The 25,388-nt window shown below is 51.5% G+C and overlaps 1 protein-coding gene across 3 annotated transcripts in view; it reads right to left on the bottom strand.

Annotated features, from left to right (window-relative positions):
• Nucleotides 1-25,081, bottom strand: part of NOS2 (nitric oxide synthase 2) — a 39,534-nt gene extending 14,453 nt beyond the window's left edge. The window contains exons 1-14 of one of the 3 annotated variants that reach the window (XM_082707026.1): nucleotides 24,897-25,081; nucleotides 23,557-23,730; nucleotides 15,653-15,737; nucleotides 14,753-14,875; nucleotides 13,196-13,344; nucleotides 9,644-9,806; nucleotides 8,835-8,926; nucleotides 7,763-7,904; nucleotides 7,525-7,664; nucleotides 5,996-6,170; nucleotides 5,802-5,903; nucleotides 2,441-2,635; nucleotides 1,117-1,199; nucleotides 398-542 (exon numbers count right to left, since the gene is read on the bottom strand). In XM_082707026.1, the coding sequence (XP_082563152.1) occupies nucleotides 398-542; nucleotides 1,117-1,199; nucleotides 2,441-2,635; nucleotides 5,802-5,903; nucleotides 5,996-6,170; nucleotides 7,525-7,664; nucleotides 7,763-7,904; nucleotides 8,835-8,926; nucleotides 9,644-9,806; nucleotides 13,196-13,344; nucleotides 14,753-14,875; nucleotides 15,653-15,737; nucleotides 23,557-23,666 (1,704 nt within the window). In that variant the 5' untranslated portion in view covers nucleotides 23,667-23,730; nucleotides 24,897-25,081. Of the gene's footprint in view, nucleotides 1-397; nucleotides 543-1,116; nucleotides 1,200-2,440; nucleotides 2,636-5,801; nucleotides 5,904-5,995; nucleotides 6,171-7,524; nucleotides 7,665-7,762; nucleotides 7,905-8,834; nucleotides 8,927-9,643; nucleotides 9,807-13,195; nucleotides 13,345-14,752; nucleotides 14,876-15,535; nucleotides 15,738-19,109; nucleotides 19,262-23,556; nucleotides 23,731-24,896 lie in introns of those variants that run through there. The other 2 variants (XM_082707025.1, XM_082707027.1) reach the window with 2 other exon arrangements.
• Nucleotides 25,082-25,388: the final 307 nt, after the last annotated feature.

The raw sequence follows: 25,388 nt of genomic DNA, 5'->3' as shown, positions 1-25,388 counted from the left end.
TGGCATGAATGGGTCCCCCTCTGGGGTTTCATTTTCCTATTCAATCCTTTGTCCCCTTCACTTTTAGCATGGCACCCTATAGTGAAGGTGTTGAGTAAATAGAAATAAAATTTATCTACAGGAACTCACAGATATTGAGACTTGGATTAGGAAAGATTTTCTCAAACTGTGTTCCCCGGTACACCATGGAGAACTTACATTCTGTGTAACTTTGGGAATCCCTGGACACACACCTATCCTTCTGTCACAGAGTTACAACATATGTTCAGCATATCCAAGGCCCTGGGACATTCAGGAGCAGGGCAACCATTTGAACTTTCGCCAATTTGTCTGTACCCCTCGGGAGCGGTACTCGCTCAGGCAGAGAAAAAGGCCTGTGTCCTGCTGAACTGGTTACCTTGGGGTTGAAGGCACAGCTGAACAAGGCCCCCAGGTCCTGGGCCAGTGTTTCCGACTTTCCTGTCTCTGTCGCAAAGAGGATGGTGGCTCTGACTCGGGATGCCATGGTCTTGCACATTAGCATGGAGGAGAAGAGCACAGCCCTGCGTGGACAGACACTGTGCTGACCCAGCCTTCCAGAGGAACACGGGGGGCCCAGGAGAATAGGGGAGGGGTGGTGTTTAAAGTGTGGCAGGATGAGGGAAAGGAATGCATGTTTCTTTTTTCTAAGATTTTATTTATTTATTAGACAGAGAGAGAGAGGTCACAGTCGGCAGAGAGGCAGGCAGAGAGAGAGGGGGAAGCAGGCTCCCTGCTGAGCAGAGACCCTGATGTGGGACTCGATCCCAGGACCCTGGGATCATGACCTGAGCCGAAGGCAGAAGCTTAACCCACTGAGCCACCCAGGCGCCCCGGAATGCATGTTTCTTACCAGCTACTGACCCTGACCCATGGCCCTTCTCTTCCCTTCACCCGCTCAACCCACTACTCAGCCCCTGGGGAAAATGGAGGACAGGGAGGGTGAGGCCAATGGTGGCAAGTGATTCCCCCTTGGCGTCTGGACCGCTCCATAAAGATCATCATGTCTCTCTGTTCCCTGCCTGTTGAGGCCAAGAGGGCAGCCGTCTGGGAGGAACGGCTATGGCTCAGATCTCAGCACTGGCTGCTTGCACTTACTTAACCAAGACTTTGAATGGAATCTTTCTTCTCTGGGGTCTCTTCTTCTCATCTTGCCAGGCGTGGGTTTTCCAGGCCTCCACCTTCAGAAAAGAAAGCACATGTGAGGGTGGGTGGGCCCTGACTCGGCTCTGGCGTTGGGGAGCGAGGGAGACAGAGGACGTGTCATGCCCTTTGTGAGGTGGGGGTCCCTGAAGCCCACACTGGGGAGGACGGGGGTTCTGTCTCCCTCAGAGCTGCAGCTCCTGCCCACACTGTGGGGTCCTCTGGCTTATTCTCCATTAGTTTCTCCCCAGAAGGAAGATGCCCCACTTCGCTTTCATCTTTAGTGTCTAATCACTAGGCAGGTCCTACAATGTCGAGTTCAAACCAGGTACCTCTTCTGAGAGTAAAGGAAGGTGTTAGGACAGTAGGCACAAACTACCCCAGCCATCAGTCACCCTGATTTGTTAGTTAGTATCGGAATGTAAGGAAGCTCTTCCCCAAATCTAACCAAAGTGCTTTTGGACTTTTTATTATTTAAAAATATATATATATATATTTTTTAAAGATTTTATTTATTTATTTGACAGACAGATATCACAAGTAGACAGAGAGGCAGGCAGAGAGAGAGGAAGGGAAGCAGGCTCCCTGCTGAGCAGAGAGTCCGATGAGGGGCTCAATCCCAGGACCCTGGAATCATGACCCGAGCCGAGCAGAGCAGAGGCTTTAACCCACTGAACCACCCAGACACCCCACCTTTTGGACTTTTTAAAATACGAACTGCTTTCAACAGGTAGCAGTGATAGAATGCGTTCTGGGCTGGGCATCCACCAGTTCATTTGGGGAGCTAACGCCCATCACTTTTAGAGATGAGAACAGCAGGGCTCACGTGGGTGCAAAGACCCACCCAAGATCCTACAGCCAGGAGGCAGCAGAGTTGCCTGCAAGCGCGTCTGACCCAGGAGCCAAGCTCTTCGGCATCAGGGGCTACAACTGTCTATGGGGGTTGGGGGTAGAAGGGTAATGGCGGTCAGCCTCAAAAGCGTAAGCCCCGGTGGAGCAATGGGCCCCTGAAGGTAGAATAAGTTATTTCCTGAAGTCCCACTCTCTGTGGAAATGGACAAACGCTGCTCAACCTCCCAGGAGTGCAGCCTGAAAAGCACAGGTCTCTGGGTCCCCGACCCTCCCCCATGGGTCCCCCACAGGTGAGCGCATGTGTGTGCGCACGCACACACACACACACACACACACACACACACTCTCTCTCTCTCTCTCTCTCTCTCTTTCTTTCTCCACCCCTGAGCTCCCAAGATACAGAGGAGAGGAAAGCCCCCCCCCTTACCTGGTAGTAGTAGAAAGGGGATAGGACATAGTTTAACATCTCCTGGTGGAACACAGGAGTGATGCTCCCAGAAATTGGGGGGACCAACCAAATCCAGTCAGCCGGGCAGCCCCCTCGGGAGCGGTACTCGCTCTGCATGTACTTCATGAAGGACTCTGCAGCTGAGTGGTGGTCCATGATGGTCACATTCTGCTTCTGAATGAGAAGGAGGCAAAGAGGGGGCATTGAGGAGAGGGATGAGGGAGTCACGAGTGTGGTCAGTCGGCTGCGGGGCTCCCAAGATGGACTGTGGAAAGGCCAGGTAATCAGCAAAATGGGACAGCCATTGCCCGTGGCCACTTCGTTGCAGCTAAAAATAAATACTCAAGTCGAAGACACTTTTGGAGCATTAAGGACCCCCAGAAGTCACCATAGTCATGGTGGGCCTACAGGTCATGTGGTGGCCCCCCACCTCGGCCCTCTAGAGGCAATATCCCGTTCTCAGGCCACACCTACAACTCCCAACAAATGGCTCCCTCTGGATGCTGATAAATCCAACCACGGAGCCTTCTTGCCACTGGTTAGTAGAGAGTTCTAGAAGTTCCTTCAGCCAAGAAGGAACTAGACATCTCCAGAGAGGACTGAGTGTTGGGGGGAACCGAAGCCTTTGGAAGACAAGTCACCACCATGTCCCACATCCTAAAATTAGAAGCCAAGGGGTCTGAGCCTTCCTGAAATGATCCAACAGAGGCAGCTACACCCCTGTCTGGGGCAACTCACTGAGTCAAGACATTTGTTTAATGCCATGATTCAAACCGTGGCCTCTTACTGGCCACGTGACCTTGAGCTATTAGCTGCTGAAACTCACTAAGCCTTTGAAGCACAGAACATGCTCAGTAAGCATTCGTTGCCATCCTTACTTGCGTCTGCTGGGCAGCACATCAGGCACAGGCATTACAGAGGTGAACACAAGGCCCCTTTTCTGCATTAGGTTATATTCTAAGGCGAGGACACAGAGGAAGTTGGCCACCCAAGTGGTCTGCTAGGAGATATAATAGAGGAAAGTGCAGGGGCTGCTGGGGGACGTGGGAGGCTGAGTGCAGACACAGACCTGGAGGAGGAAGGGATTCCAGAAGCTGCTTCTAAGAGGAAGCAAGTATATATATTTTTTATTTTATTTATTTATTTGACAGAGAGAAAGCACAAGCAGGTGGGGGCTGGGTCGGGGGCATGCAGAGGGAGAGAGAGAAATGGGCTCCTCCCTGAGCTGAGAGCCCAACATGGGGCTCAATCTCAGGATCCTGAAATATGACCTGAACTAAAGGCAGATGCTTAGATGAATGATCCACCCAGGGGTCCCCTAAGCAGAGGCAAGTCCTAAGGGATGGGCACAAGTTAGGCAGGGAAGGGCCCTTCCTAGAGGAGGACACTGCCCGAGTCAAGGGCAGAAGTACCAAAGCAGCCCGCTGAGGGAGGGCTCAGGGGTCTTCTGCCATCTTACACTTGTACGAGCAGGTCCCGGGTGCAGGGCCAGCTGTAAGCTCAGAAGCTGATGATGGTGGTAATTAAAAAGAACCGTGAAACTAAGGCCTACTGAGGGTTTGCTAGGGGCCAGACAGCACAGTTGAGTGTTTTGCATACATTTTCATTTAATTCCTACAATAACCTGGCGAGGGAGGTCCTACAATTTATTCCCGTTTTAGAGATGAGGAAGTTTATCCTGAAGGAGAGTGACGAGGAAGTCCTGGAGACACTCTAGCCATGAGGGGATGCAGTCCTCAGCGATCAGGAGACAGTTGGAGATCAGCAGATTTTCTGGGACATATCTACCTCCTGCAGTGACAGGGCTGGTGCACAGAGCCCACGGAAGTCAGGATGTGTGGTCCACGGGCAGTGGGGTCCTTCTGAGCCGGGCCAGCCCCAGGGGGCTCTTCCTGTTCCGCCTCAGACCAACCCCCCCACCCCAACCATCAAGGACAGGCTTGAGCTGCCTATGGGGTGAGCAGCCCTGGGAAACTGTGCGATTGTAAATATTTACTGGATGTTTGTTTCATGTCAACTCCCCATTCCACTCCGCAAGGAAAGGGTTTTTGTCTACTTTGTTCACCACTCACATCCTTGGCCAAGCCTCGTGCTCAGTACATGCAAAACACTCAGTGTATTTTGCTGAAAGTATAAAGGACTGTCTTCCTAGCAGTCTGGCCTCCAGGGCCTCTGATGGCTTTGGGGAGATGGTTTCAGCCTCTAAAGTAATATCTTCATACATCCGCTCCCTCCTTCCCAAAAGGAAGCGGGGGGCGTTCATATGAGTAAGAGAAGCACACAGAGGAGAAGGCTCAGTCCCACACAAGCAACTAAACCATGTGTGGACCCATAGGGTGGGCACATTCGCTCAGCTGAGGGAAGGAATGAGCAGCCCCTGCTCGTGGGGACATGGGCTCTCATTCACTCATTCGGTATGGCCAGACATTCTCCTACCCCCTGGAGTAATGAACAAGAGAGACAAGGTCCAGCCTTAACGGAAAGGTAAGAAGTAGATGTACTATGTGATGTAGGAACTAGTAAGAATTACAAAGAGAAATAAAGACAGAGTTAAAGGAAGAAGAGAGAGGGCTGGGATAGAGTCAGGGTAAGGGTGCCGGCTTCCAAGGTGTGGTCAGGAAGATGACTCTAACGAGGAGACAATAGAGACCTGGATGAAGGGAAGGAGGGGGTCATGGGATGATTTGTGAGAAGGGTGTTCTAGGCAGAGTGGGGAAAGCAAGTGCAAAGGCCCTGAGGTGGGACTATCTAGGTGAGTCTAGAAAACAGCAAGAATTCCCGAAGTGACCGGAAGAGTGGTAGAGGACAGAAATCTGACTGGAGTGGCTGGAGGACAAGGAGGTGTATGAGATCTTGCAGTGGGTTAGTTGCAAAGGGAAACAGGAAAACAAGGTAGTCACTGTGGTTCTTATTTGGGTAGCTGGTTGTTTATTTCTTGGAAATAGGAAATGTTACAGCCTATTAGTCACTGCTGAAAGTGATCCAGCAGAGAGGAAGACACTGATGACATAGAAGAAGTAGGGAGGCATTTTTAGGAATAAAGTCCTTGAGAAATGGAGAGGGAAGAGGATTCTCTGCTGAAGCTCGGGGACGGACAAGTCTTGAAAGGTAAGGAGTACCCTGTTGCTAGAAGCATTCAAGTTTACACTAGAAGACCCAGTGTGGGAAGGAGGGCTTATCTGTCTGCATCCCCAGGGCCTAGCACAAACAATTGCTCAGTACTGGTGTGATACATGAAAAAATGGACAATGTTGTCAGGGGAGAACCAAGCATGATATGAGTGACTAGACCAGAGAACCTTCTGACCAGAAAGTCTCTGGATCCCCAGAACACAACATACCTGGAAACTGTGGAGTACAGCGACATTGATCTCAATGACAGCCCGGTCTTTCCAGAGTGAGGCCAGCTTGTGTGTTTCCAGGCCCATCCTTCTGCCCACTTCCTGCAGAGGCAGTGATGGGGTGAGTTGGTCCTTGAGAGCCCCCCCAGACAGACCCACACCTGAAGCCGGCCCCCTCAGATGGGCCCTATTACCTCTAGAATGTTGTAGCGCTGAACATCACAGAAGTCCCGGACCCCGATCTCCGTGCCCATGTACCAGCCATTGAAGGGGCACCCTGGGAACTCAAGGCCACCCACTTCAAGGAGCATGTTGGCCACTGCGGGCAGGGCATACCACTTCAGCTGCAGCTCACGGAACCACTCATACCTGGCAGGGAGGCAGAGCCAGCGCTCAATGGGACCTGTACTATTATTGCCCACCCTCATCCCCCATCCCCACCGACAAAAAGACAAAAAAGTCTTCAGAAAAAGAATCAGCCAAGAAGAGTTCTTTCCAAGTGTTATTCTCTAAATTCATCCAGCCTGGAGAGGTGAACTGGGCACAGTAGATATCATTCATTAATTACGCATTCATTTACCTGCTTGTTGATGCAAACGTACGTTAAGCAACAAGCATGTGAAGGCGCCGTACCAAATGCAGAGAACCCAACACAACATAGTAGTTAAGGACTTTAGTGTCAGAAAGCCCAGGTTCAAGTTCTGCCTTACCACTTACCAGCTGTGTGACCTTGGCATGTGAGTTAGCTTCACTGAGCCTTAGTAACCCCACCAGTAAAGTAGAGATACTAGCATCAAACTCATAGGTTTACTAATAAAGTTGATGGTGTCACTCGTTTGTAAATTCATATAATTTATATGCTTATAATTGAGCTTATAATTGAGCACCTACTATGTGCCAGGTACTCTTCCTCTTCAGGTGTTAGCTATATATAGCTGAACAAGAAAGCCAAGATCCCTATACTGAAGGAGCTTATGGACTAGAGTTTAGACTCTAAACAAGTAAACAGATGAATTGAAAAATAAGGTGATGTAGTTGTAGATAAGAGTATTTGCTCTAGACTAAGCGATCAGGATAGGTTTCTCAGAGGGGGTGACATTCAGGAAATACCTCATTGTAGAGAAGAAATGAATCCTTTAAATTTCTGAGGAAAAGGCATGGCAGGCAGAGGGAACAGTAAGTGCAAAGGCCCTGTGGTGGGAGTGAATTCAATGTATGGAAGGGACAAAAAGAAGAGTCCAATGCAATACCTGCTACACAGTGAGTCTCTACATATGGAAGTATTTTTGTGAAGATGATTGCTGCCCAGAGCAGGGGCTGAACCAGGTGAGCTCCAGAAGTCACTATGGCCTTATACTTTCACCACAATCAGAAGGGGGCAGCTGAGAGAGTTGGCAGGAAGACAAGAGGGCTAGGATGCTCAGTGTGAGAATGATAGAGCCATTTGAGGGTTTCTCCCCCAAGGTCACTGTTTTCTAAGTTCCTAGGGCCCCATCTGTCAAAGCCCCTGCCTCCCCCTCATCATCAACATATCCTTCCAAGTCTAAGGCCTACGTCCCAGGTCGGGGTTGCTGCGCAAGTGCTGACAAGGCAAGACTCAAGAGCCAGCCCTTGGGCCACTGCCTGATGCTGGCTGGGCTTTGGGGCAAAGAGGGGCCTGAGGCCGGAGATCTCCCCAAGGAAGGGATGGAACAGGCATACCCCAGCAGTCCCGCCTGCTTACCTGGGATGTTCCATTGGCACCTCGAGCACAAGGTCGGGCGGGATTTCAAAGAACTCAGGGTCACGGCCATCCGCCTGCAGCACCAGAGGCACCACGTCAAAGCGGCCGTACTTGGGCTCCCAGCCAAGGTCGATGCACAGCTGGGGGCAAGACGGGCCCAAATGAGTCCACTGGCCCAAATGAGGCCCCTTGACCCCTCTGGCTCCCCTCTGTCAGCCACCAAGGCCAGACCCCATACCTGGGTGAACTCCACGCTGGCGGGGTCCCCCAGGATGGTGCCATCAGGCATCTGGTAGCCCGCATACCGGATGAGCTGAGCGTTCCAGACCCGGAAGTCATGCTTCCCGTCGCTCCGCTGCGGGAACACGGTGATGGCCGACCTTCCCCAAGACAAGGACAGTGCCAGTGACTCCTCGGCTTTGGTGGGGGCTCCCAGCCAGCCTCCCCAGGTCCCCCTCTACCTCCTGTCTTCCAGCTCCCCATCCTTCTGCACCTACACTAAACTCTTGCAGCAACACAACGTGCCACTCAGTGGTCTGACAGCCCTCTTCCTGACATGCCTTCCCTCTCCTTCTTCTGCTTCCGGCGCCTCCCCTTCCTTTAAGACCAATACAGGGGCCACCCCCTCCAGGATAATCGCCATCCCTCGGGTGGGGTCAGCCGTCCCAGCCTTTGCCCTCGCTGCACCTTTCTCTGGCGCAGTCCGATGAGTGGGACGCTTGTCTAGCACCGGGAACAGGAGCACAGTGGGCTGGGGCAGGGTCCTTGGCCTTAGTCACCTCTGCACTGTCCCCACCCCACTGCCATGCCTAGTCACGGGTTAGGTCCCCATTATAAGGGCGCTGTTTGCCGAACAGAAAAATGAATGAATGGCCGAACAGGCTGTTCAGTCCATCAGCCCTGGACCTCTTTGGCTGAGGGTAGGAGAAGGTAAGGTTAGGAGAGGGGAACGCGTACTGATGAAGAGTGAGTCCCAGTCTTGCGGAAAATGACACATTGGAGCCTTGAGCTGCAAAACCAACCTCTCATCCCTTCTAAAAAGCGGGGAGGCTGACCTTGAGCAGTGACGATGTTGCTTCTCAAAGATCCCCCGCCCCCTCCAAATGGTTCCAAGTCAAAAAGAAGTCAAGGGCATGGGCTAGGAAGAGGGGTTAAGCTCACGGAGGCTTGCCCAAGAAGCCTGCATCTTGCTCCTTTCTCTTTCTCCCTGGCTTCTCCTGGAGAAGCCTTCCCTAAACCTGTCCGCATCCTTTGGCTCAGACTCTGGGGCAGGGTGGGGCCCAGCTGCAGCCCCGGGAAAGGGAACTCACCTGATGTTGCCATTGTTGGTGGCATAACGCAGGTGTCTGCAGATGTGTTCGAACATTTCTTTGGCAGTGGAACAGCTCCGGGCATCGAAGACCTGCACACGGCCCACCCAGCCCACACCATCAAGGACCATGAGGACAGAAGTCCAGGGTTGATCAGAAGCGAAGTTATGAGGGAACAGGGAGTGGCCCGCACACCCCACCACCACCCAAGCACCAAGCAAAGACAAATGTTCTCTTCTTTCTCTGCATCAACACCTTCCATCTCAGGGCTGCTCCATCCTGCCTTTCTCCTGCTCTCCTGAGGGAGCTCAGGCAACCCCTCTTGGAAGACCCTATCAAAACCCAAATCCCAAGAAAACCAGACTTTTGGGCATGTGAATGAGGACTCCCACAGCCTGAGCCTACTCCCTTTAGAACATCAGCACACTGGGCTCCCAGCATTTTCTTTCAACCCATGTTGGTTTCACTGGCATTTCTCATCCATTTCCCTGTCCAAGCAATTTCCATATTATCCAGCAATGAAGGAGGCCAGGATAAAGACAGCGTCTCCTGGGAGCCGAGGACTCAAACAGCCCTCTCTCGCAGCACCAGGGTCTCAACAGCTCATTTGGTTTTACATCTGGGTTTAACAGGAAACCAAAGACCCGCTACACATCCTGTCCTGCCATCAGATCCTAGACTTCCAGGGGGAGCCCTATGAGTCCCCATTTCATGTTCACCAACGTGAAGAGAGAACGGGGGAGCCTCGCCCAGCTGCTGTGCACAACGCCTCCCAGTTTCTGCCCCTGCCCGGGCCTGGGGAAGCCCACCTGCAGGTTGGACCACTGGATCCTCCCGATGCAGCGGGGAGCGTTGCGCCAGGCCTGCTTGGCAGCGAAGATGAGCTCATCCCCCGTCAGCTGATAGGTTCCTGTTGTTTCTATCTCCTTTGTTACTGCTTCCACCCTGGCCAGATGTTCCTCTATTTTTGCCCTGGGGGACAGGAAGACAGCAGGAAGATCAACAATGAGATGGCCTTAGATGGGGGTGGGGGGTTCATTCAATCCACAGAAGCAGGAACTGAGCTTGGGGACCAGGAGGGCAAGATGTCCCTCAGGGAGACCATCCCCCTCTGGGGCCAGCTTCACAGGTGTGGGACCCCGGAACCTGGCCTCAGAAGAGCCCCAGGCTTGACTTAAAGCTCTGCTGTCCCTGTCTTGAGATTCGTCCTCATTTTGGAACAGGGAACATCATTTTCATTTCTCCACTGGCTCCTGCTGGTTACCCGATGCTCTTGATCCCACGGACACCCTTGTTGTCAGGCGCTTTTCCTCCAATCCCATTCATCTCAGCTTGGCAAGCATCAGCAAGGAGTACAAGCCTCAGACACTTCCAAGACTAGAGAAGGACCCATCAAGTCAAGTCACAGCCACCTCCTGCCTCCTGGCCACCTCCCGTGGTCCAGAGATGAGCTGTCCCTCCCATGTCGGCTCCTGTGTACCGAGAACTCATTCTGAGCCAGGTACTGGGCGATGCAGCTCACAGTTGGGGTATCACTGAGTCTGTGAGGGAGGTGGTTTTTTTGTCCACTTTATAGTCCAGGGTAGGAAGGCCCTGCAGGGCAGGTGAAGGACGGGCCCCGGAACGTAAGTGTGATAAAGAGCAAGTAGGGCTCAGGTTCCCATTGCCCTGATGCCAAGCCCTAGCTCTTAACCTTCCACCTTCTGCCCCTGGGGGGATTGCAATCGAGGAGAGGTTGATGGCCTGCCTACGCTTCTCTGAACAGGGACGGGTGCTCAGGACCCAGCCTGCAGGGCCTCAGGGCCGACTCAGGCAGGAACCCTCCACGGAATGGTCCAACCTCGCAGGCACCCCTTGAATGTACTGTTTCTCAACCTCCGGTCTGCTCAGCCAGCACTTCTGGGGGCGATTTCTAAACTGTTCCCTCTCACCCCTCCCAGGTGGCCAAAATATCCCTCAGGGAGGGAGTCATTCAGAAAGGCTTTAAAACACAAACACACACACACACACACACACACACACACACACACACACAGCAACCTTGAACTTTCCAATCAACACCAAAGACAATTTGAAATGGCAACAAACAGAATGATTTAAGGAATGAACTCCTGATTTAGGAGAAAGGATAACTCAGAACAGAATGGCCTTTTCTATGGATGAAGAGTGTCTTGACAGCTCTTCCTTGACCAAAAAAGAAAGCTCAGACACAAAACATTTGGGGTTCCTTATTGGCAAGAACAACCCTGGCATCAGGACCTGCTGGGTGAGGTTGAGGTGGTCACACTGGGAGCCCCCCTCCCCACACAAAGCTTCTAGCAAGACTCCCTGCTCAGCGTCTGGGCACGGAGAGTGTAGCAATCACCAAATCACGGATACCTTGAGCCCACTCCCTGGTGTTAGTATATGACTAGGTAAGAAAGGGTTCTTTTTTTACATTTTCCCCCTATTCCTTTAGAGTTTTGCATTTTACTACTGTTTTCATATAGAGTTGCATTTCAGATGCTATGATGTCTATGAGTTCTGAAAAAAAAAGTGTAGCTTTTGACATCAGTGAATGGATCTGAACAGAACATTGAGCAAGTTACAGTTTCTAACTATACAATCCTTCATGTGCTAAAGACCGAACCTGCCAGCTGTCTGTGACTCTGGCTGCTTGTGTGATCGTGGGAATGGACCGCCATTGGTCTGTCACACCCCCCAGGACCTCTTGACAGGTTCGAGGTATGGACTTGAGACTGAGAAATAGACCTTCCGTCTGTGAGAAACAAGTGGGTTTCTTTGAAACCTCCAGGAGCAACCCGGTGGCTTCCCAGGGCTAGCACCTACCCAGTGCCTTCTAGACGCCAGCAGGACCTCCCAGGTCCAGCATGAAGTTGGAACCTTCAAGGTCAAAGAGCTGGATGCCAGAACACAGGTTAAAAGCAGGGGCTCTGGTGCCAAATGGCCTGGGTTTACATCCCAGCTGTGGGACTCTGAAACATCTGACTTCAAGCAAATTATTTCCTCCGTGGGCTTTCGTTCCTATAAAATGGAAATTCCTACTGGTGTCTATAAAATGGGAAGGGGGTACTCCTTTCAGAGTTGTGGTGAGCATTGCTTATAAAACACTTACGCAGGGAACAGAACACACTTAGTGCCCAGTGAATGTCAGTGCTGATACGCTGGCCCAGTGAGGCCCATCAGGAGACCTCCTAGACCCTGAGAGGCTCACTGGTTATTGGCAGAGCCGACAGCCCAAGGATCTTGAACCTCCAAGGCACAAAGCACTCCTTTAGAGTTTGTGGCTTCTCAGCATACATGGCAGACAACCCCCAATGGGTTACTCAACCCGGCTCTGTAGGTGAGTCGCCGAACGAGCTTTTAGAAAACACAGAGCTCTGCTTTGTCCCCGATTCTTGAGATCCTGATGTCCTTGGACCAGGGTACCCTGCATGAGCATTTTGCAAAGTCCTCAGGTGACTCTAGGCACAGCCAGGGTTGAAATCAGCGGCCCTGGAAGATTAGGGCACTTTTCAGAAGCTCAAGGCCCCTTACCTGCTCAGACATTGCAGGATCATAGAAGAGGAGACATGGTATTACCAGGAGCCACTCTTTCCACCATCGGGTGGGGGTGGTCCCAGGTGCATTTCTGTGATTCATTTCATGCAGTAAAGAGCGGTGTGGCTTACACCGTAAAAACCATACTCCCCTCCTGGCCCATAAAACAGCAAATGCATTCCCTCAGCCATTCTGTCTTACAATCCCTTTGTATATTTTTATACTAAAGTTATTAGTGGGCTTTACATTAATAATCATGTATTCTATGAAACCTAGGAATATAGAACCCCACAGAGTTCAGTGCAAAGAGTAGGACTTGCTCTCTCCAGGTCAGATGGCATATGGCTTCTAGCTGGGACTGGGCTTCCCTGTTCACCCCTGGCGGAGGTCTGACCAAGTGATCCCAAAAGTCCTTTCTCTCTCCAACATTTCCTATTAGAAGAGCGTGTATCAGCTCATCGTCAAAGTTACCCTGTTCAAAGCTGGGTTCTACTCTCACCCCATTTTTACAGATGAGGAAGTTGATGTGCAGAGAGGGTGAACTGGCTTCCTCAAGGATCCAGGGCTGGTTACCGGCACAGCCGGGACTCAAGGTCAAACAGTTACTCTCCTGGCCCACACTTTAACCACCATTGCTATGCCTCTCTTGCTTACGATTACAAGAACCGACTCTGGGGTCTTTCCCCTTGGAAAACTGTGCTTGAGCCCTGGCTCCCCTGTGACTCTGGAAAGGGAAAGGACCTGGAGTCAGAGGGAAATGACTGAACATGGGAGAGCTTGGGGAAAGAGGTCTGTAGCGATCCAGCCCAGGTGAAACTTACTCTTTGAAGGAATTGTAATACTGGTTGACAAATTCAATAGCTTGAGGTAGAAGCTCATCTGGGGGGGTAGGCTTGTCCCTGGGTCCTCTGGTTAAACTTTTTGGGTTCATGATGGCTCCCAGACAAGACTTGGACTTGCAAGCAAGCTCCTGGAAAGAGAGAGGTAGGTGGTGAGGGGGGTTGCTTGGCCCCTCAGGAAGGTGTTGACAAGGGTCCTCCTTCCAGGCCCACTCTCCTGGCCACCTCCCACTCCAGCTTCTCCAGCTTCCTGCTGCCCTTCTCCACCCCTGTGGCACCTCCTCCTTGGGGTCCACCAAGCTTTCTTGCCACCCACATCTCCTTTCCTCTACTGGCTGACCCAAGTAGGTGTAAGCTGGGGTGATTCCTACCACCTTGGGCTCAGTCTCTGACCCTGCTCCGCCGGCCAGACGCAGACCCAGGGCCAAGTCAACAGCTTGATCCCTGGGAATATCTCAACTATCTTCTCATTTAGAGAGGCTGATGTGGCTCCTGGGAACACACTTGGTATTCAGCCAAAATGAACCAAAAGGAGAGGATACAAATCCTGAAGTCCGAGGAGGGCACAGAAAAAATGCTGGAAGGAGGTACAACCTAAGGTTAACTGTAGTGGGAAATCTTTCCACTTTCAAGGTCTTGAAATTTTCAATGACTTTCTTTTTTACAATCAGAATGCATTCTATAGTTAGAATAAGAAACTTAGGAGAAGGAGCCTTGAACACTTACTCCAAGTACTCACTAACTGCTTGAATTCTTCTCCAATCTCCCTATCAAAAAGCACTTGAATCCATCTAATGACAGGAAACTCACTATCTTTTGATGTAGCTCAGTCCAGCTTTGGGCAGTTCTTTTTTTTTTTTTTTAATTTTATTTATTTATTTGACAGAGAGAGATCACAAGTAGGCAGAGAGGCAGACAGAGAAAGAGGACCAGGGACCCGAGGTCATGACCTGAGCTGAAGGCAGAGGCTTTAACCCATTGAGACACCCAGGAACCCCTGGGCAGTTCTGTTAGAAAATTCTCCCCGGGGGGTGCCCAGGTGGCTCAGTCGGTTAGGCATCTGCCTTCAGCACAGGTCATGATCCCAGGGTCCTGGGATGGAGCCCCGCATGGGGCTCCCTGCTCAGTGGGGAGTCTGCTTCTACCTCTCCCTCTGTTGCACCTGTTTGTGTGCTTGCTCTCTCTGTCAAATGAATATATAAAATCTTAAGAAAGAAAAAAAAGAAGAGAGAGGAAGGAAGGAAGGAAGGAAAAACCCTCCCTGTTACTATGCGGTATCTACAAAAGACTGAATTTCTTCCTGTGACCCTTTATCCCATCTCCTGGACAATCCAGCATCCATCAGGGGACTACCAGGGGGCTGGCATCATCTATGTCCTGTGATTTGTACAGACCACTGGCCTCTGTTCCCAGCACCCTGTGATCAACCAGACAATTGTCTGGTTTGCCCAGGGGAACATCCACTTGATCTACCAAAGGCCCAAATGGGTTCCCCACCTTGGGACAAGGGTGGTTCTCCCTGAGCCCCGGACTTCTCACCCCTTTGGCCTTGTGGTGGAGTGTGTCTTGGAAAGTCATTCCGCTGCCCCAGTTTTTGATCCTCACATGCCGAGGGCAGGCCGGCGGGGGCCCATCCGGCTTGACCAGGGTTTCTGGAGACGTCTAAGGTGGGGGGAAACACCAACAATTTACAAATGCCTTTACCCCGGAGCCCCACAGGTCTCCCCTGGGCCCTACTTTGGCTTGGGGTGGGGGCCTATGGGTGAGGACCCGGGTCAGGATGTGGGTCTGTGTCCCTCCTCCTTTCCCAGCAGCCTGGCCATCTGGGCCAGTGCCTGCTAAGAGTTCCAGGTGCCTGGGCTGCGGGCCAGGCTTCTCTCCTCACCCAAGACCCTGCCAAATGCTCCCTCGGTGGAATTGCAACAGGAGGGACTGAGGTTAGATGCAAGGGAGACGACTGTCCCAGCCAGTACTGCAGAGAACAGAAACGGAGGCAAGGAAGAATATACCACTACCTTCCCTGGAGTTATTTAAGAATATGGAAAATATCTTCACCCATTTCTCTGCCCACCTGTCTGTTAGGCTAAGGTCCAAAGCTCTTCGGAAAGATGGACCCTGTGGGCTAGAGGCTGGGACTGGGGCTCAGCAGCTGAGTCTGGAATCACACTGGGGTGTCCCACTGCCGGCTCCATGAATGGTCGCCTTCCATCCATGCCTGTCGGCCCACACTGGCAAGTGATCCGGGGCCAGAGCACCATGGGGGCCACTATTCCTGCCCACCAGGGATCATCCCACTCTCCCAAGGCCCTTCCTCACCCCTACCTGTGCCCCTGCGGGTCCCTCCTCACTGCCCAGATCCCAGCATCCACCAGGCTGCTCAACCTGCATCCGTCTGGGCCAGGGAGGAAGAGGCTTCCCACACCCGTGTGACTCACTGACCTTTACTGTCCCTGTGAGGGACTGGGGGGACTCATTCCGGTGCTTGCCGAGGCTGTGACACTTGGGGTCATCCTGTGTCACTAGACTGTAAAAGGAAACAGCCAGCATGAGATAGGGATATCTAAGAGCAGAGAGCGATCTTGGAGCCCCCCACTGCTAAGCCCTCATTTGACGGATGGGGGAACCGAGGCTCAGAGGATGGGAGTGAATTTCTCAGCTGCTGGTCAGGAAGAGGAGAGCACGCGGTGGGGGAGGCAGCTGGTCAGACCCAGTCTCCCCGTCATCATCAACCTCCCTGCCCCTCCTCTTCTCTTGCCTTCCCACTATAAAGCAGGGAGCTAAGCCAAAGCTGCCTGCCCGAATGGTGACCCACAGAAGCTCTGAGTACCAATGTGGGATGACATGGAGTGTCCAGGGAATGGCTCCTTTCCACCCTGTCCTCCCAGGCCAGCAGCAGCACTTGTCTAGGGCGGGGGGGGGGGGGGGGGACTTGGGCTTTTTTAATGTAAAGCCCCTGATTTATCTGGGTTTATTTATTTATCCTAAGTTGTTATTATGGTAACATAATTTTATTTTGTGGTAAATTTAAGCATTTATGGTAAATGTTAAGCATACACAAGTAGGAAAAAATGCAATAAATCCCCAGGAGCCCTTCACCCAGATTCAACCCCACCCAGTTGCCAATCTTGTTTGAACTCTACTCTCCCGGGGTCCGCTATCATTTCAAAGCCAACCTGAGACATCATGTCATCCAAAGATGTCTCAGTAAGGGTATCTGGACGTCAAGGACTCTTTTAAAAAATATGTTGCTTGCTTTTCTTTTCTTTTCTTTTTTAAAGATTTTATTTATTTGACAGAGAAGAGAGAACACAAGCAGGGGGAGCAGCAGAGGGGGAGGGAGAAGCAGGCTTCCCACTGAGAAGCCCAACGTGGGGTTTGATCTCTGGGATCATGACCTGAGCCAAAGGCAGACACTTAACCAACTGAGCCACCCAGGCGCCCCTTAAAATGACAGATACAAAGAACTTTGGCTGTTCTTGGAAGATGAAAAGGCCCTCGGAGTCTGAAATCACTCAGAAACCACTGTCTCTGGTTTGGAATTCCAGGTTTGCTCTCCTGGCAAATGCTGCAGGGAACAGAAGGCATGTGACCTCTCTGGGCCCCTTACATGTGAGCACCCAAGAGTCGCACCCCACACACGCCTCCTCCTGGGGTGAATCCCACTCTGGGGGCACAGGATGAAATCTTATTGTGTTCTGTGTCCTTTTGGCTATTTTCCGGGGTAGGCATATGTGTGTGCACACGTCCAAGGGGAAAGGAAGTCAGAAAGTATTATAAGGATCTCTCATTTTCCACTTTTAAAAATTATTATGTCAGAAAGTGAGAGAGAGTTCGCACAAGCATGGGGGAGAAGCAGGCTCCCTGTCGAGCAAGGAGCCGGATGCGGGGCTCGATTCTAGGACCCCGGGATCATGACCTGAGCTAAAGACAGCTTAACCCACTGAGCTTAACCCATTGAGCCACCCAGGCACCCTCTCATTTTTCCACTTTATACCTATTTGTAATGTGTTGGAATATGAAGAATGAGTATGTATTACTTTAATTATTGGGAAAAGTAATGATTGTATATTTCAATTAACATTGTATAATTAACTACATACATTAGATAGTAGCACCATGTGATTTATAGCTATAAAGAGAGAGTATCTCTTTAAGAGAACGTAAGTATGTATCAGAACGCAACTTCTACCTGAATGGAGTGATTGATTCAACAGCCTTATAAAGAGCTTTCCATGTGACCCACTACCATCAAGCCACTGATCCAAACTGGGGGCCCCACCAGAAAAAAAATCCAAAATAGGGTAGTCTGTACAGTCAGAACAGGTAAGCCACGGTTGAGCGATCGTCACCAGGCTCCTTAAATCAGAAGACGCTTTGAGCCTGGGGTCCTCAATGAGGCAATGCCTCCCTGCTCTTCTCGATCTTTTGCCATCACAACTCACCCCCTTCTCTCCCCTGCTCGTTCGTGCTTCCTTCTTCTTACTTGTGGCCACAGGACTGGAGAATTTGAGAAGCATACTGGTCCACAGTAACGTTTAGATGGGGAAACGCTCTCTTTCTATACTTCACCTAACTACTCCCAAATATCGAAAAACTACCTGAAAATCCACTCTAGGGGCGCCTGGGTGGCTCAGTGGGTTAAGCCTCTGCCTTCGGCCCAGGTCATGATCTCAGGGTCCTGGGATCGAGGCCTGCATCGGACTCTCTGCTCGCAGGAAGCCTGCCTCCCTGCCTACTTGTGATCTCTCGCTCTCAAATAAATAAATAAAATTTTTAAAAAATCCACTCTACGGAGGGGTCCATAGTCTGCCTGTTCACATTGCCTATGGCTGCATAATTTAGGTTGTGCCCAGCTTCTCCACTATTATAAATAATGCTTCAAACTGTGTATATGGTCTGATGCTCGGTGTGTGTGTCTGTGCGCGCCCAAGCATAGAAAAACACCTGGGGAAGATGCCAGTAAATATTAACAGTGATTAGCATTAAATGACAGCATCGATCTGAATTTTCCTTTATAGTTTTCTGCATTTTCCAACTTTAACTATAACCATGCATTCCTTCATAACCAGGATTTTTTTTTTTTTTTTAATTTGCAAAACTAATAAACAAAGCTATGCCAAGTCACCGTCCTCCCCCTCCCCACTAAATGTAGCTAATTTCTTTGGGCTTGCTGTTGGGAGACCGGGTAGCTGGAAGCCAGGTGAGCGTACTAAAGATTTGAGTACTTGTAGTCGAATTACTGCGCAGTCTATCCACGTGCTCCTGCAATTTGGTTAAACCCACAGCTATGCTCAGCCCTGTTAGATCCTTCAAGGGAGCCACGGACCAGAATCTGCCATCAGCAGGAATCCTCCGAGTGACTGAGAATGGTTAAGGTCGACGCTGCCTTCTGTGGGTCGTTTGGGGTAACGGGGGTCCTGACTTCCCTTGCAGTTTCCACTCCTGGCGACCGCCACTGCATACACGGGGTGGGGGGTGGGCCACTCTGTGAAATGGGTCTAATTCGTAAAACAAGAACCTCTTTGCTCTCTTCATCCTATCTGTCCTAAAGCATGCAGCAGTCCCTAGTGCTGAAACATCCAGAAAGTTCCCAAACGCTGAAACATCCCCAATTCCTACTCCTGCCCGCATAGACGCCTCTCTGGGGAGCACGCGGAGCTTCCCTGGGTCGTTTGTGGCTACTGAACTGCAACCTCCAAAGCGTTCTAAAGGAGGAAAACACTTGATTTAAGTAAATCCGCATCGGAATCTTACGGGGGCGAACATTCCAACCCTCATACTTGGACGGAAACCCGAGGCACGCAGCGGGTCTGGGCCGCGCGCCCGGGTTCGAGACAGGTCCCGGCGCGGAGCCGCCCGCCACCCTCCCTGGGCGGACCCGGCCCGGCGGGAGTACCTGGCTCGGCGGGTCCCGCAGGCAGGCTGCGGCCGCAGGATCCGGCGGAGAAGCCGGCAGAGCCGGGGCCGGGCGGCCTCGCACGCAGCGCCCAGCCCCTCGCGCATGGCCCCAGCACGGGCGCAGCTCGCAAACCTCCTCGCCCAGCTCCGCCCGGGCTCCTTTATCGCGGCGGGAACCCCGCAGCCCCCGCCCCGGGGCGGAGTGGACTGGGGGGCGGGGAGCAGGTGTGGTCACTCCCGGCTTTACCCTGCGCTTGGTCCAGGGCCGGATAGTTGGCCCGCGTCTCCACTTTCCTGGCTGTGTCCTCAGCCCACTACACCCGCTGGCGTCCTCAAGGAGGTCGGCGTTCAGGACGCCCCTGGCCTCTCTGGGCCAAGATCACGGGCCTGCGCGGCCAGCCTCCGCTTTCTTTATTCCTCGTGAAACAACAGCAGGGTTTATCATAATGGTTCCCACTGTACGGCGCTTCGAGTTTAAAAAGCAAACTTTCTTGTTATCTCATCCACCCTTTATGAATTCCGGTCCAAAAGGCAGTTCTGTATTGTTTCCTCCTGATTGAGAAGCCAGCTGGGGTCCCAGAGAGGGTAAGGATCTTGCCTGAGACCACACAGCAGCCCCCCAGGCCACAGCTCAAGCTCTCTTATCTCACAGGGCTGCCCCAAGAGCGTGCTATTTCTCTTCTGAGTGTTCTATGTGATTCCAGGAAGGCAGCCAAAGGAAGCACGGCTGGGGCTGACGTTTAGTGGGAGGCATTGTGGGCTGCTGGTGGTGGTGGACCCCTCTGGGGTCCTGGTCTTTGCTACCTAAAGGAGCCGTTCCTCCTGACCTTACTCCACCTGTGAGGTGTTCCCAACACTTCTAGGGTCCAGGATAACTTCTAGGTCTAGGATAACTAGACCTAGTTAGGTCTAGGATAACTTCTAGGGTCCAGGCAGGGACAGAGCAGCAGCCCTCAACCTCAAAGTACAGGGCGGGGGGGGGGGGGTCTCCTGCAAGGACTCCAAAATATTTAATCCCAAACCCAAATTAAAATGGAATGAGAGAGGCAGTTGCAGCCCAGCTAGCAACACTTAGCTCAACTTTGCTGCGGATGCTATGTATCTCCACCTGGATGTTCCCACAGTTGCCTTCCTCTCTAAAACACACACCCACCATGCTCACTTCCCAATCATTTGTTTACATAAAATAGAGAATCATGAGTCCCATATAATAGGTTCTTGGTCTTATGACATCTGAACAGATTTGAAAATTCGTTTTTTTTCTTTTTTAAATATATTAATTGGCTTCATTGCCTTCAGGATAAAATCCCCTTTGTACTGCTACTTCCTCTTCCAGGAACATCCTTCCCAGCCCACCCCACCCCCTCACTGTGTGATCGCAGTCCAGCTGGGCCTCTCTGGTCCCCAAGGCCTTCTCCCACCTGACTCCTCCCCACACTACGGCCTTGCCAGACCCCCCCACCCCACCGCGGTCTCCGCAGAAGAGATTCTGGGGCGCCCACATTGTCCTCTAACCTCGTGTCTATCTCTCTGCCTGCCCCTCCTCTGTGCCAATATAGAAAGTTCTTTTAACATCCCGTTCTGCCTATACTCCTGCCGGAAGCAGAGGAAGGCAGCCTTTCCCACATCCATCCCCTCCCCGACTGCAGGAACTCTCTTTTCTTGGTTCCCTTCCTCAGCCCTTAGTACGCCCTCAGGAAGAGCCCGCTGAGCGTAGAGGTTATGATTTTGTCTTTGGTTCAAACCTTAGCTCTACCACTCCCCGAATGCCCACCTTGAGTAAGTAAGTCACTCAAACTTGTAAAGTAAGGCTAATAATAGTTCCTGCCTCAACACCGATACCATAATAAGGACTTTATAAGCCTTGTTATTTTTAGCTGCTGTGTATACTGTTAGTAAATGACTCAACTTATTGTTTGTTTAATTGTTAAGCAGAAGGGCTCACAGCCATCTCCAAAAGCCCCCACACCCTGCCAGGTAAGTAGCCCTCGGCGAGTGATTGTTCATGGATTGGGACATGCCCAGGACCACAAAGTAGCAGCTTGGTATAGTAGTTATGAGCCAGCATGCTGGGTTTGGCAACCTGGCTCTGTCATTTGCCAACTGTGAGATCCTGAAAATTACTTAAATCTTCTAGACTCCAGTGTCCTCCTGGCTATCAAAAGAGGATAACAAAAACTCATTCCTCATGATCTGTTTGGAGGGATAAATGAATTAAGGTGCGCTATTTTCTCTCCATTGCCTCTAATGCCTGTGTGAGTCCTCCCACCAGCTCCCCCCAGCTTAAGAAGATAAGTCAGCTGTTTGCCTCAAGTCAACCTACAGCTCAGATTTCATCCAAAACCACAAGTCAGGAATCAATGTCAGCGCTATCAGGAGTGTGGAATTCAGGGCCAAAGGCTGTAAACCACACTGCAGGGGCTAGAAAGGGGGTGGGGGTATTCAGGGTGATTTCAAAAGTTGGGGAGGTGGGTTGAGTGGGTCTGGATGAGTGGAGGTAAGAATGTGCTGTGTGTACGGGCACTGGGGAATTGGGCAGGTGGGATCGGCTCCCCGTCTGGGAGGGGTGATCCTACAGAATGCCGCGGTCAAGCCTTAGTGTGGTGATAGGCCATGGGGAGCCACTGTGGACTCTAGAGCAGGAGCATGGCTTGCTAGAAGTCAAGTCGGAGTAAGAGAGGTCAGAGCCAGTGTGAAGGGCTGCAGCTGGGAGGTGAAGAAAAGGAAAGAACGCATGATTTGGTGACCTCCTGAGACCCTGGGAGGAGTGAAGAAGCTGCTGTGAGTGTGCAGCATTTGTCTGAAGTGCCAGAGGGACACCTAGAGGCTCTCCAACCCTGCCCTCTCGCTTCTTGGTCTCTTGGCCACCACAGCGCAGAATGCCTGGTTTCCAACACGCCCTCCTTCAGTTCCAGCCATACCCGAAACGGGGACTGCCTTGCTCAAGAATCTGCAGTGGCTCCCTGCCTCGTCTCTCCTATGGAGGGCCCCCAAGCAGTCACGCTTGCTTCTGTCTCTGAGTCTTTGCCCATCCCTCTTCCTGGAATGTCTTTGCTACTTGTCTTCACGCCCCCCACCCCCAACATTCTACCCTCTCTTCAAGTCCACGGAGCCCATCTTACTTCTGAGAAGCCCTCTTTCACATTGCTCATCCTTGCCCAAGCTGTGCTCACCGAGATCAGCAACAGCTGCAACCAATGCCATTTATCAAGCATTTCCTCTCTGCCAGGCACGGGGCAAAGTTGCTTACATGTGAAAACCCATTTAACTCTTGCTATGACCCCAGGAAAGAGGCATTCCTACCCCCTTCTTGCAGATGAGGAAATAGAGGCTCGGCGGCTAGGGGACTTGCCAAAGGTCGCAGGGCTAATAAGTGGCAAAGCCACCTACTTATCTCCAAGCCTGAGCTCTTAACCTTGCTGCTTTTCTGGCAGGTGTGCTCAGGGTGGCCCTACTACCCACGGGAGTCCAAGGGAAAGCTTCTCTGGGGCTGTGGGGCTGGGGGGCAGCCCTGTGCGGACTGGGGCTTTGTTCTGATTCATAGGATCATGTTATTGCCGGTTGATTGGGGGTGGGGTGCGGGCGTGGGTGAGAAATCAATGACCAATCATGTGACCCGAGGGAAGTCACTCCCCTCCTAGAGGTTCTATTTCCACATGTGTAAAATGAGACAATAACTCACACTTCACAGAACTGCTGTGGGCATCAGGTTAGAAGCCATATAGGTCAAGTGCCCCGTACAACCTTGGCACAGAGTTACTCAGTAACTCAGGGCAGCCGGTCAACAACAAGAGACCATATTAATTGAGTTATGCTATGTATGGGCAACCCTGCTAAGGACACTCTACACACACTATCGGTTCATCCTCAACATGTTATGAGGAGGGTCCCGTGGCTCTCCTCATGTGTCTGAGCATCAGAGGGGTTAACTGGCCTTAGGTCACACAACTAGTGAAAGCCCAGGGCCAGCTCCTGCAGCCGGCACAAGCCTCGCCTAACACCCTGGTACTCTACACCAGATGGATATTCAAATTATCGAACCCTTTGTGAGGCATACACACCAGTGAATCAGAAGGAACGTCAGCCAGGCCGCCCTGGTTCTAATCACTGAGCGCCACTGCCTCCCATTCTCAAGTCAGATAGTCCATATTCCCTTCTTATCTCCCCAACTCCCCCAACAACGAGACTCCAGAATCCTTGAGGGGCAAGACTCTGCCATGTCCCTTCCTTCTCCATATAGTGTCAGGCACAATGAGGTGTCCACGAAAGAGTGGCTGCACTAAATTCCAAGGGACATCCAAGAAGTCATTCTTGAGAACGGATCTCCAGTGAGAAGCCAGAGACAGGGAGAGGAATTCTGAGTGGGTGGCGTAGAGCAGGGAATGGGAACCCCGGGGGAGGGGGCCTGGTGGACAAGCAGCAGGTGGCAGGAGGCCAAAGCTTACCTGGAGGGGCCCCAGCTGGCTTTCCCCACATTGTTGTTGATGTCTGTTTCCTCCGTCAAGTTGAACCGGAAGGATTTGGCCTTGAACAGAAACTGCCAGGGACAGGCCATCTCTATGGCTTTGCAAAGCTGGCCACTTGTCTGGATTTAAACTCTGAGGTTCTTCACGGTGGGGCTGACCAAGGGGAAGGAGATGGATCAGAAGGTTGAGAAGAGTTTGCAGAAGCCAGCCTCCTCCATATGCGTAGTTTACTACAGAATCAGTACAAAAGCTGACATATACAGTCTTACACACCCACTTCATCCCTGCTGACAACCTCTGCTCCTATTTGGAGGTTGGATTTGGGGGTCCATGGACATAGTTTTTAATTCCACAAAGCCACATAACAATCTAAAGGAAAGACACTGAACCCCATAGCTGAATGAGGACAAAGCATGTACACTTTGAGCCTCCTTAATGAGACCTGCTGGCCCCCTCCTCAACCCTGGGCAACTGGAGAGGATCCCACTTGCGTTGAAATGTGGATGTCTTTGCCTGGTCCTGCAAGGTCATTCCCAGCAGTCTAATTAGCAACTGTCATGTTACACCTGTCATTGGAGAGCACACTCAAGTTGTAGCTGCCTTTCTTTTAAGATTTTACAACTGTTGTTCACCATACGGTCTGCTGCCTTTTTAATCCGGTGGGTGGGTGGGGAGAAGGGTATTTGTTTGTGAGATTGTTTGTGGAATTGTTTGTGAAAAAAATGCACTCAACTCTCAACATTTGAGACCATCTTCTTTAAACAAGGCGATAAAGGGACATCAAAGTAGAGGCCCAGGCTGGTCTGGGCTTGCCTCCAGCATGTCTTCCCAATGGCAAAACCCTCTGCCCTGGAAGGCAGTGTGTGATGTGGCCCATAGAAGAATCTTAGAGGCCCCCCCAAACCTGGGTTCAAGTCCTGGCTCTACTAGTTACATGACCTGGATCAACTTATTTATCTGAGACTCATTCCTTCATCTGTAAAATGGACTTATTAATATTCACCTTCACACAATTTGTTTGCCAGGGGAGAGGTGCCCCTTATAAGGATAATCCGGATAAAAATTCTTAGTGGATTCCTCCCCATTCTCCAGTCTGAATTTTCCAAAAAGGTTTTCCTTGCAATGTAGCAAAGTTTGCAGGAAAAATATCTGACCCAGATGCTCTTTTCAAACGGCCCAACCTCCCATGGGCATTTCTTAGACTTTCCGCCCGTTTATCTCTGCAGGCAGAAAATTCCCATGGTTTTCAGGGCCTTCCCAAACAGGAAGAAGCAAAACTCTCTCGAAGCAGAAGATTCCCCAGAATGAAGACAACTTACCCCGCAGTTGACTGCTCTGTCTCTACCAGAGGGTGGACAAGCCCACGGGAGAGACTTGGACCTTGATGCCTTTGGAACCACCTCCAAGCCGGTCCTCTCACCAACGGTGGCTGAGAGATCTCAGACCAGCGATGCTGAGTCCTCTGAGGCCTGAGAGTCCCAGACTCAACTGACAGCAAAGTTATGAGCACACTGGCAGCTCAGATGTATTTATACCCACCCCGTGTCATCCAGGGAGCCGTTTTTGCATAAAGGTCCCTTTTTGTTGTTTCCAAAGGGAGTGTCCCCGGCTGAGCGTACAGTTAGCTAATTTATGGTTGGGGCTCCTGGCCTGTGGGTGACCTGACCCCACGGTTACATCACTCCGTGCAGGGCATCCTTGGTAAACCCACTGCTTCCTGGTTTCAGGTTCATGGCAGCAGCTTCTCCGGGGTGGGGGGTCTGATACAGGAGTCATCATGGAATCAGGTTTCATTTAGCTAAGCCACATTC

Source organism: Mustela nivalis (assembly GCF_964662115.1).
Source record: "Mustela nivalis genome assembly, chromosome: 17".
Classification (NCBI taxonomy): domain Eukaryota; kingdom Metazoa; phylum Chordata; class Mammalia; order Carnivora; family Mustelidae; genus Mustela; species Mustela nivalis.
Note: the sequence above shows the minus strand (reverse complement) of the source record. Positions and strands in the feature narration are given on the sequence as shown.